The 11355-nt window shown below is 34.8% G+C and overlaps 2 protein-coding genes across 3 annotated transcripts in view; one reads left to right on the forward strand and one right to left on the reverse strand.

Moving 5' to 3' along the window:
• Positions 1-4294, reverse strand: part of LOC108687383 (casein kinase I) — a 6500-nt gene extending 2206 nt beyond the window's left edge. The window contains exons 1-6 of one of the 2 annotated variants that reach the window (XM_018193113.1): positions 3492-4294; positions 2107-2216; positions 1695-1917; positions 1309-1602; positions 943-1231; positions 554-713 (exon numbers count right to left, since the gene is read on the reverse strand). In XM_018193113.1, coding sequence (XP_018048602.1) covers positions 628-713; positions 943-1231; positions 1309-1602; positions 1695-1917; positions 2107-2216; positions 3492-3620 — 1131 coding nt within the window. In that variant the 5' untranslated portion in view covers positions 3621-4294 and the 3' untranslated portion in view covers positions 554-627. Of the gene's footprint in view, positions 1-553; positions 714-942; positions 1232-1308; positions 1603-1694; positions 1918-2106; positions 2217-3491 lie in introns of those variants that run through there. The other variant, XM_018193114.1, reaches the window with a different exon arrangement.
• A 1246-nt stretch (positions 4295-5540) lies between these two features.
• On the forward strand, positions 5541-10165 carry LOC108687382 (methionine--tRNA ligase, mitochondrial-like). The gene is made up of 7 exons (XM_018193112.1): positions 5541-5886; positions 7824-7976; positions 8076-8350; positions 8442-8673; positions 8931-9166; positions 9254-9488; positions 9558-10165. Exons 1-7 carry the CDS (start codon positions 5562-5564, stop codon positions 10121-10123), a joined length of 2022 nt encoding a protein of 673 aa, XP_018048601.1. The 5' UTR covers positions 5541-5561; the 3' UTR covers positions 10124-10165.
• The last annotated feature ends 1190 nt before the right edge of the window (positions 10166-11355 follow it).

Below are 11355 nucleotides of genomic sequence, written 5' to 3' on the forward strand. Positions count from 1 at the left end.
TTGTTGTTTGTATGATAGTAAAATGTACAAATGTATTATTTATTTTTTTTACTTTTCATACAATTTCTTGCGTACAATTATACGCAAGAAACATTACCACTACTGATTTAAAATTCAGTAGAAAATATTGAAATATAAGTTTACTAATTAAACTAATGATAGACGGAAAGATATAATAAACACACAATCTTGTAAGTTTAATGCAACAAAATACTATTAAAAAAAAAAAGAAAAAAAAAGATACATTGTGCTTCAAATCATTCAACAATATTTTCAAAAAACAAACTCACACAGGATCTGAAGAAGTTAATTATGAAAATGCTATGAAAATACGAATGTTAAAAGAGAAGTAACGTGAGTCTCCGTAAAAAAATGAGAAATATGTGAGTTTCCATAAATATCTTTAAAAAATTTTGTAAAAGAAAATTTTGGCATAGATTCATATATTATGACATAGAATTATTCGTTAAGTGAATGTTAATTAGCAAATAAGCATACTTATATTTCCATTAGTGTTTCAGTCATTATTATTAGTAAATAGTAAAGAAAATCTTTTCTCCGAAAATTTTTTGCCGGGCCAATTTTCTCATAGGAGAAGAAGGAAAAAGCATTTAAGAAGCTCCAGAGTTATTGCTTCTTGGAAGAATGATTTGTGCCAATCGATATGTTGAGTTTTGTGGAGGACTCCAACCATCTTTTAAGGTTGAAATTGGCTGTTAAAAAATGATAATTTATATAAACAACATAACCAAAAAATTCCGAGTTAACGACAGGTGATACAGAATAGTAGTTTGGGAAGTTTCAATAATTTAGAGTACAACCCCATTATGATTGTTATGGCTGAATACGAAATGACGACATGAGCTGTACATTAATTAAAGAAATCTATTAACTATACGTGGACATGCTGAGAAAAATTAATTCCAAAAATTTTCATTGCACCTGATTGAGCGGTGGCCTGAGTAGGTGCCTGACCTTGGCCTTGTCCTTGCCCTTGAGCACCTTGAGCACCTTGAGAGAGACCTGGTCCAGCTGTTGATACTCCACCGCTAATATTACTACTTGCTGCCTTTTGCTTCAACATCGTCCAATCAAATGTGTAATCATATTGGTGATTCAATGTACGGAAAAGTATGCGGAAAAGTTGGCGTAAATACATGTAGTCCGGGCTTTCTTCAAAGCGTAGACCTCGCGTATAATTTAAATACATTGCAAATTCGGCAGGAAATCCCTGAAAAATGGTAATTTTTGTATCAAGGTTATACACATAATGACACAAAAGTAATAAGAAAAAGTTCTTTAGGGTACCTTGCATAAGACTTCTACTGGTGTGGACATTTTTTTCTCACTAATTTTCTCATATTTCTGCTTCTTCGTCGCAGCTTTGAGACCTTGCCACGGTAACGACCCTCGATTAAAGTACATAAGAACATAGCCGAGTGATTCCATGTCATCGCGACGACTTTGTTCAATTCCAAGATGCGCATTGATAGAAGCATACCTCGCAGTACCTGTTAAATTTTTATCTTCTCGATATATTATATGCAGTCTTGTGCGACTATCCCTATACTTTTTAGCCAATCCAAAATCGATGAGGAATAACTGAAACGTAATTTAGCATTCCATAATTTAGTATTGTATGATATTTTATATTCTGATATATTGAAGAAATGACGAAATATTAAAATGCGTACCTTGTTACAATGTCGCCCAATCCCCATTAAAAAATTATCTGGTTTTATATCTCTGTGAATGAAATGTTTGCAATGAACATACTCAATCCTACCAATCATCTGATCTGCCAACATTAAGACTGTCTTGATTGTAAACCTTCTTGAACAGAAAGTGAAAAGGTCTTCCAGAGATGGCCCAAGAAGATCCATAACAAGAACATTATATTCACGTTCTTGACCATACCTAAAGATAGGAAAATTCTTATCAATTGACTGTCTGATTCTAATACTAACTTTCAATTAATATAATCTCATTGTATAATTTCAGTTTATATAAATCTCGTTATAATAATTTATTAACAAATTATTTTATTATTACATGATGGATATAACAACTAAATATAATAAGCAAAGAATTAAATATGATAATTACCAACGTATGTGTGGTATTCCTATACCACCATGTAATATTTTGTACAGCTTTGATTCATATAAAAGCTGTGGATGTCGGGCTCGCATGTTCTCCAACTTAACAGCAACTTCCTGAAATAAAAACATATTATGTTATTAAATTGCATTGTAAAGCTTTATCTAACATGAAGATCAAATAAATGCAAATAAATGGAATAACAATATTATGGAATAACATAATATTATGTGTTTCAAAATTCACTGCCAGTGCTAAAAAATTAGTGTACATAATATAAACTATAAACTTCAACACTGACAGGGAATTTTGGAACACAGCATATGTTATGGTTTTTTTTCTTCCTATTTTCTGATTTTCCTTTGTTTCTTAAATACTGTCTATATTTGAGTTGCAGAAATAATAATAGATAGCATGCCAAAAAATTGAAAATATTAGAAAAATAGAAAATGAAAAGTAAATCCCTTTTAATAATTGTAAGAATTAAAATGTATTAAGTTTGTACAAATTCTTCTTTAATTTCATTTTCATCTAAAATCTACTTAAATTCTTTCCTATTCATTATTATTTACACACTGTCATTGTATCATAGCAGGGTACATTATTATTCTCATATATTACTTATACTATGAGAGATATCATCACATTTAAATAAGTAAAACACAATGTATTAACAATATCAAAAAGGAAACCATTTACAAAACAAACAGAACAAGGGTCAAATGCCCCGTCATTGTTTACTTCATTCTTGGTATAATATTCTTTATCTGTGAAACTAATCTATTAAGAATACGGAATTAATTGATCAAACTGTGACCATTTAACTTGCATTTAATTTATTGTTAATTCCACTGAGTCATAAGAAATTATATTATATCGCTTTGGCGAGTAATTGCTAAATATGTGCGCAAATGTGCAAGATTTTGATAATGTTGACAAGCGTCAGCTTATATTTATCTCAACTGCTTCCAAGACATACATATGTATAACATACGTCATTCGCGATGTATTCGTGGCGAGCTTTCCACGGACCGATCATCGACGGCGGATGAACTCGCGATGCAAACGGTTCTCGAACCCATCGATCATGATCACCACGACGGATATTGACGATCAGAAAGATGATTCTTCTGTCTCGACATAGATATCGCGATCGACATGTCGCGGCGCCGTTTCGCGTTTCGTCTCATCCGACTTAGGCCACGTCGGACGATAGTCTGTACGAATGATGGGAAGACTCGCGATCGGGTTTCGCAAGACGAGACGAGTTGGGGCCGAGAAACGGGAAATGGGAAACGCGAACAGAACAGAGGAAACTGACTGGCTGGCAAGCAGCAGTCCAACAGTAGGTCGTGCAGGTTGGCTGAGAGGGACGCCTGAGGTTGGCTTACCTCGCCATTGGAGATGTTGATGCCGAGATAAATGTCGCCAAAGGAGCCCGAGCCGATCTTCCTCATCAACCTATACTTGCCACCCACGATGAATTCACTCTTCGCTATTGACATCGCCAACGACGCCATGTCACTGCTCACCTCCGTATGCCTTCTCTCTCACCTCCACTCCGCCTGGCTTTTCCCTTGCGCTACCTTACGCGGGGATCTCTACACGGCGGTGTGGTTTTGCACCTGCCCTCCGTCCTTCTCTTTCTCCCGATGTCTTTCGCTCGATTCCTAACCGTTCCACGATATTTCTCACCCTCTCTCCGTCTCTCTTCCTTGCTGGCTTCCTTTTCTCTCTTTCTTTCACGCGCGAAGGTCGAGCCAAATCGAGGGTACGCAAACGACCGTGGCGTATGGGGAGATTTTACGAGCCGGATTTCGGCCAGTGAGGGTCACCGGGGCCGCGATAAGGTCGTTCTAACGTGTCACGATCGGGCTGTTCACTGGCGGCACGACAAGCCCCATCGACAGCGCGCCGACATTTTCCCTCTCGCTGTGAACACGAAGAGCAGCGACTGATGGTTCCCGGAAGCGTGCGTCACCGACCGACGGCGCGGGAGACGGCGGGGGTAGGCCACACTGCCGCTCAATGGAGTCACTTCACTTGCACGACGCCGCGCGACGCCCGTACGTAGGCGCCGCGACGATTCCACGCGCGAAATCGCCGATAATCGGGGTGACTTTTTCGTGCGCGATCGCGTCGTGTTCGAGCGTCCTCGTTCCACGTCTCTCGGAACACAGCCGCGTGAAGTTGCTCACTTGACACCGCGGTAACTTGGACTCAAGCCCGTAGCGAGGCGGCGCGTGACGCGAGCGCCGAATAACGGGGGCACCGAACGTATCACCAAGACTATACATTCATACTTGACTCGCAATTCTTTTGGAATAATTTCATGTTATTCCTTGTTATTTATCAAGTATTAAACAAGGACAAATGCTTGTGAACGTTGGAACACAAAATGGATTTTTATTTTTGCCAATTTCGTATTTGCAATTGTAATGCGTTAAATAAAGTACAATTAATGGCTGCGTTCTTCAAAAGAAGCATCAGCCTTTGTAACTGTTATAAGATGTTTTAGTATAATTGTTTTTTATCCTTTCCCGAAAATTTTCTTACACTTTTATATGAATTATTGAAACACTTGTCAGAAATATTAATGAGAAAGTCTAATTTTTTCTTAGAAATTTTCATATATTTATTCCTGAAATATTTTAAGATTTTTAAGATTTCTTGTCCTATGATTTCTGAAAAAAATCTAAGAAAAATTTTCATTAAGGAATTGGTTTCTCTCTAAATGGATAAACCAATCGTATATTGAAGAAAAATTACAAAAGTTACAGAACTATTTTTTTACTAAATACAGCCAATTTCACATTTTTTTTCTCTACATTATGTATCGGATATTATAAGTTTTTATTTTTAACATTATGTATTGAATCAATATCTTTAATATTCGTGAAAGCTTCGAGGAACAAATCGATCCCAAAGCAGAACAATATAGTCATTATGATATCAAAATGATTCTAAATGACTCAAAATCATTAGAAGTCATTTTTCAATAATTTCTGAGTCATTTTTACGTTATCGTGACTTGTTGTTCTGTTTGGAACTATTCATGGCTGACGCTGTGCGAAACCAACATGAAATTTCAAACGGCGAATACGAAAGGCTCTAGATGATTTATGTGTCTTTGATAAATTCCTTGTAGTTTGGTGACAAATCCAGAACAATGTGGCAAATCCAGAACAATGTGGGTCAAGGGTGTCTTTCTCACATAGCTACGATACTGCCGTACCGGAACCTCGTGCTACTTATCCATATCTTTATAAGCTATTGTTTGAATATTTAAAAATCGTCATCGTCACCATCGGTTACAGAATCGTTCAATCATGACGACGATAATTTCAGCGTTCCTGCGATAATGAAGGAAAACGGAACGATGCACGTTTGTTGGAATGAGATTTAAAACGTCGAAGGCGACATCTGGATCATTAACTGACTTCACGCGTGACGGCGGCGCGATGACGCGACGTGCCACTTTCGCAGATTCAGCTGACTTGATACGTGTTCGACAACTTCAACAGTGGATATTCATGGCAAGCGTTTTACTACGAAACGCAACGCGTTTGGCCAGGTATCTAAAGAGTAATCGCATAACGGCAAAGACAAGCAACGAGAGATACGTGATGACGAGCCGGGCGAGACTTGAAAAGGTTCTGGAGGAATTACAGAGGAATCCCTACTACGACAAGTATGCTCAGAAAATTGCGAAACTGCAGCAGACCAGCCCGGAGGAATTTCTGCAGCGCGTCGAGCAGCAGGAGAAGAAAATACATGAGAAGCAAGGTATACGATCTTCGCGAAGCTTACTCTAAAGCTATTGTTTCTGTCAACATTGTTTCTTGCAACGATTATCTGACAAGTATAATATTTTCTGACAATTATGAATTTGACTATAAATTTTTATGTTTCGCAAATGTATTTCTATCTAGATATATTACAGCGAATTCAGTCACTTGCATTATATTAGTGATCTGTTTCTGGATTATACTGTGCACTAGACTGTATATTAGATTGAACTGTCTTTCTCGCTTTCGGTAAATATCAAACACCTTTCTCACTTTAAGTTAAAAAACTAGTTCAGCCAGAAAACAGATTCCGGATTAGTGCTACCGAAAGCCGTTACATGAAATACAACATAAAATTAGTAAAGTTAAATGTAAATACTTATTCAATCTAACATTTGATTATTGATTATTCACTAAATAATTGTGCCATTTATCATTGCTGACTCTCATTAGCTTACTATATTTATCTTTTTGTATTGTGTTTAAAATTCGAAAATCCTAATATAATTATTGTTAAATGTAAAATATTTTAAATTATAAAATAATAATATTGTTATATTAAGTGTAGTAAAAAGAAATCCATTATTTTTGCATGAAATTGAATGGAAAAATAATGGATTTCTTTTTACTACATCTAATATTATTTAACAAAGAATATACAATATATTATTGCATTGTTAAAGTTATGATTATATTATGCCACCTGTATTTAGATATTTTATATCTAAAATTATTTTTCTTTTAGAAGACACAGTCGATATAAACGTCATTCTAATCTTAACATTCAACGAATAACAAAGTTAGAATCACACTTGTTTTGACTGTGTAGCTCCTAAAAGAAAAGTAGCCATAAGCAATCTTTTATGTGCACTAATCCAATGCGAGTGACTGAATTCATCATTAATAACAGAAAATATTTGAATATTATGGCTTTTATGATATATCATATAATGCTAAGAATATTAATTTTACATAAAAAGAATTATTGTGATAAAGGATCAAATCATCATTGTTGTTAAAGAGAAACGTGAGAAAGCTGCGAATTTCTACCAAACTGAGGCAAAGCCAGCTTTGGAACCTGGTACGCAGACGAAAGAAACACGTTTGGGTAGCATAATGAAAGTTGATATGATAAAAGATAAATCGAAAGAGGAGATTATAGAAATATGGAATGAGTATCACAAACAGAAGGATTGTATCTGTGGTACGATGACGCCTGAGCAGTACGATAAAATGTTTGCACGCGGCAAGCAGTACTCCATCTTCCTTTTACCATTACCGAGACAACAGGGCTATGAATTTATAATATGTCAATTCTATGGTTCAAAAGTGCACATGACTCCGCTCTTATGGTACCAGACTCACAAGGAAAATGCACCTGAGTGTTTGACTATGATACATTACACTGAATTGAGAGAGGATAAAGGCATTATACTCATGCGTGGAGAATTTGATACAAAATTACTACAAGTGCAAGAGGCACAATGTCTGGCTAATGAATTGCAGTTATATTATTGCAACGATCATGAACACAGATTACAGTTACTTGAAACATTTACCAATAAACCTGATGAATTTAAGCATATGGATCTTATAGCTCAATTAGAAACAATATCTTTAGAGTTGAATAATGTTGAGACGAAGAGATAGAAATAAGAAATTACTATATTATTTAATGTATTATAACTGTATGTACAAGGAATTAGTAGAAAATATAATAAATGTTTTTAAGACGACGAGCTTATATAATCATTTTCCATAAATTCATGAAAAATGTTTCTATTCATGAAAAATATTTATGTCTAGTAAAATAATCGTGCAATATAAAACATAACTTTAATATTACGAAAAATATTTTGTTTTACTTTTTTGTCTAAAAATTTCTAAATGTTAATTGTTAATTGTAATAATAATAATAATAAATTTAAATTTCAGTTAGACACGTAATTGCAAAGTCCTCGAAATCGGCGACATTTTCATTCTTAAAAAATATGCGGTCGTCTTGGAGTCAAACAATAAAGAGGCACTATGTAAAAGATTCATCTCAAAATAAGTATATTACTACGCCAATTTTTTACGTAAATGCTGGTACGTAACTTTTTTTGAATTAAAAATGCCTGTCATTAAACTAAATTACTAAACAAGAAATTAAATAAGAAAATTATAAATTTATATATTTTGTATTAGGTCCTCATATTGGACATTTATATAGCGCAGTTTTAGCCGATGCCATTGTTCGATACAACAATATGTTAGGTCACCAAACATTTTTTACCACTGGCACCGACGAACACGGTAACAAGATTGAAGCGGCTGCAGCTACAGCTAATCTACCGAATCTCGAGTACTGTACAAAAATTTCGCAGCAATTCAGGGAAATGTGCGATAGGTTTGAAGTGGATTATTCGCGTTTCATTAGAACCACTGAAAAGCAGCATTGTGATGCAGTGTATCATTTTTGGGTTCTTAAAGCAAATTTATTTTTGAATGTCGAATCTTATATATATATTTGTGATATCTTGTAACTTATATTAGAAAACTGAACATTTTCAGAAACGATTAGAAGAAAGAGGGCATATCTATCTGGGAAAGTACTCGGGATGGTATTGTGTATCAGACGAAGCATTCCTTTGTGATACAGAATTGATGGAACAGAGAGATTCGACCGGAAAAGTAATCAAAGTCTCCGCGGAATCGGGAAACATAGTAGAATGGACTGAGGAAGAAAATTACAAGTTCCGACTTAGTGCATTTCAAAACGATCTCAAGTATTGGCTCAAAGATGGTATAAAAAGATGTTGAATCTTAATTTAATTGGCTGCGTTCAATAGAGAAAACTTATCATGAGCGCTTAAGTGAGCGCTTAATGATTATTTAATACGGATTGGTGCCTACATTCACATTCATCGAGAAACTAAAGACAAGAATCAATTATATTAAAAAAAATCATTGAGTGCTTACTGATCAGTTTTCTCCACTAAACGCAGTCATTATTTCTCTTCTTTTTAAGATTGCAAATTGTAAATTTCAGATCTTTTATAGAAAACACAGTTAGACCAGCGCTGTATCACAAAACATTATCCCAATGGATAAACGAGGGTACATGTTTACAAGACTTAAGCATTACTCGAATTAGAAACAAAGTGCCATGGGCTATACCTTCTCCGTGCAATGAATCTCACTCGATATATGTATGGTTGGATGCCTTAATAAATTATTTAACGGTCTTAGGATATCCAAATGAATCATATAAAGAACTTTGGCCGCCCACTATTCAAGTATGGATCATAATTCTTGACTAATAATATTATATGAAAATTGTTAGATTAAAATATGGATTATATCAAAGAAAATTATTGATGTAGATAATTGGGAAAGATATTTTGAAGTTTCACGGTATTTATTGGCCAGCATTCTTAATAGCGGCAGGTCTCGAGCCTCCAAAGACGTTACTGTGTCACGCTCATTGGACTGTTGATCATAAAAAAATGTCGAAGTCAAAAGGAAATGTAATTTCGCCATTTGAAGCTGCAAATGATTATTCAGAAGAAGGATTACGATACTTCATTCTGAGAGAAGCGGTACCACAAAACGACGCAAGTAAGATAAATCATGCATTCATTTTTACATATCATTTGCATCAAATCTCTTAAAAATCTATATTTGTAGATTATAGTTCAACTAAAATTGTTAACATATTAAACTCCGAATTGGCGGATACATTGGGTAATCTAGTTAATCGTTGCGTGGGTAAAGCAGTCAATCCATCCAAAGAATTTCCTAATCCCGCAAGATATTGGAACATATTGCAGTCTCAGGTTGCCGATGAAACCAGAGAGAGTTTAAAATCCGTGAGCAGAAAAGCACGCGAAAGTTACGAGGAATATAACTTACATCATGTCGTGGACGCAGTCATGAATATGCTTCATTGCGCAAATAAAATGGTAGCATATCATGAACCTTGGCAACTGAGGAAACAAGTCGACAATGCAGATTCGATCGAGGAACTTAAAGCTGTTATATCGCTTGCTCTGGAAAGTAGTAGAATAGGTGCTTTAATATTATATCCAATTATACCAAGATTGAGCAGTAGTTTGCTCGATTTTCTAAATATCCCAAAGGAGAATCGCACGTGGGCGAATACTGCGCCTGAATTTTTCAACAATAATAATTTAATAGAAAGGCATATCGAACATAATAATTTGCTATTGTTTAAGAAAATAAGAAGTCAATAAATATTTACAGATCTTATATTATTTGTGTATTGATTACAAAATCGCGAGGGAAGAGTGTATTAATTTTTATATATAAAAAACAATTAGACTTCAAAACAATTAGACAAAATTTAATAATAAAAATTATAATCTTTAAACGTCTTCTCAATATGATATGTACTTGATTTGTGTGAAGTTGGCCCAACTTTTGAAAAAGTCTTCGTCGTTTAGATATAAAACAAGGACAGAATGACATGAATAGCGCTAATAGCTATCTTCCCGAATATACCTTATAAGATATATTCGTTTGCTCATTGTTTACAAGTGTATGCAATGACTTGTTTCGAAATGTGCAAACGAAAATCTATCAATTGAGACTAGCTAATTTGCTTGTAGTTGGAGGCTAGTGTTAAATTAGTGTGGCACCGAAATAAATAAATGATGATAAAATCAGGCTAAATATTATATATATATTCCAAATTATTACAAGAAAACATTTAAGAATTTGAATTTGTAGAAGTAATAATTGAATGAAATATTAATTATAAATACTTGTTAATTTCAAATCATTTCAGACAAATTAAATTTCATATCCCATGAATGAATGCAATAAAGAATATCTTTTTTCGATGTTTATTGTTTATTTTCTGTTTTGATAGAACGTAGGAATCGGAAGAAAGAGGAAATCAGTAAAAAGTCAGATTTTCTTTTATCGAAGTCTTAATCTAATATATTTACAGAGAACGGTCATTCAAATATATCAGTAGTATACATCAACATTGCGCACAAATCCTGCCGGTTAGAGAGTTTCAACCATTCCTATAGTCTATAACTTATGCATTCGTACATGAAAGAGAGAGAGACATTCTCTTTCGTTTCCTCTCGTGCCGGATCGCAATGTGCCTTGTATCATAAATATAGATGTACCAAGGAAGCTCGATGGATCCTCGCGAATGCCAAATTGGCTCGTGACTACTTCCTTCCACTCGGATATGTGATGCAGAATTGAATTGAGATTCGACGGGTGCTCGATTTTGCGTACATTCGATGAGCGCGCCCATTACACGAGATCTCGCATTTTTACGAGTATCTCGCTATGTGTCTCTTTTTGCGCCCGTCAAATAGAAAAATAATTAAATGACTATTTACAGAATGGAAAATGAATTCTATAGTTCACTGCACGGCGTATCGCGCACGCCAATGCGCTGATCTATTGCTATTAAGTTTTTCCTTTTTATATATATTTATATATA

This window comes from Atta colombica, unplaced genomic scaffold (assembly GCF_001594045.1).
Source record: "Atta colombica isolate Treedump-2 unplaced genomic scaffold, Acol1.0 scaffold205, whole genome shotgun sequence".
Classification (NCBI taxonomy): domain Eukaryota; kingdom Metazoa; phylum Arthropoda; class Insecta; order Hymenoptera; family Formicidae; genus Atta; species Atta colombica.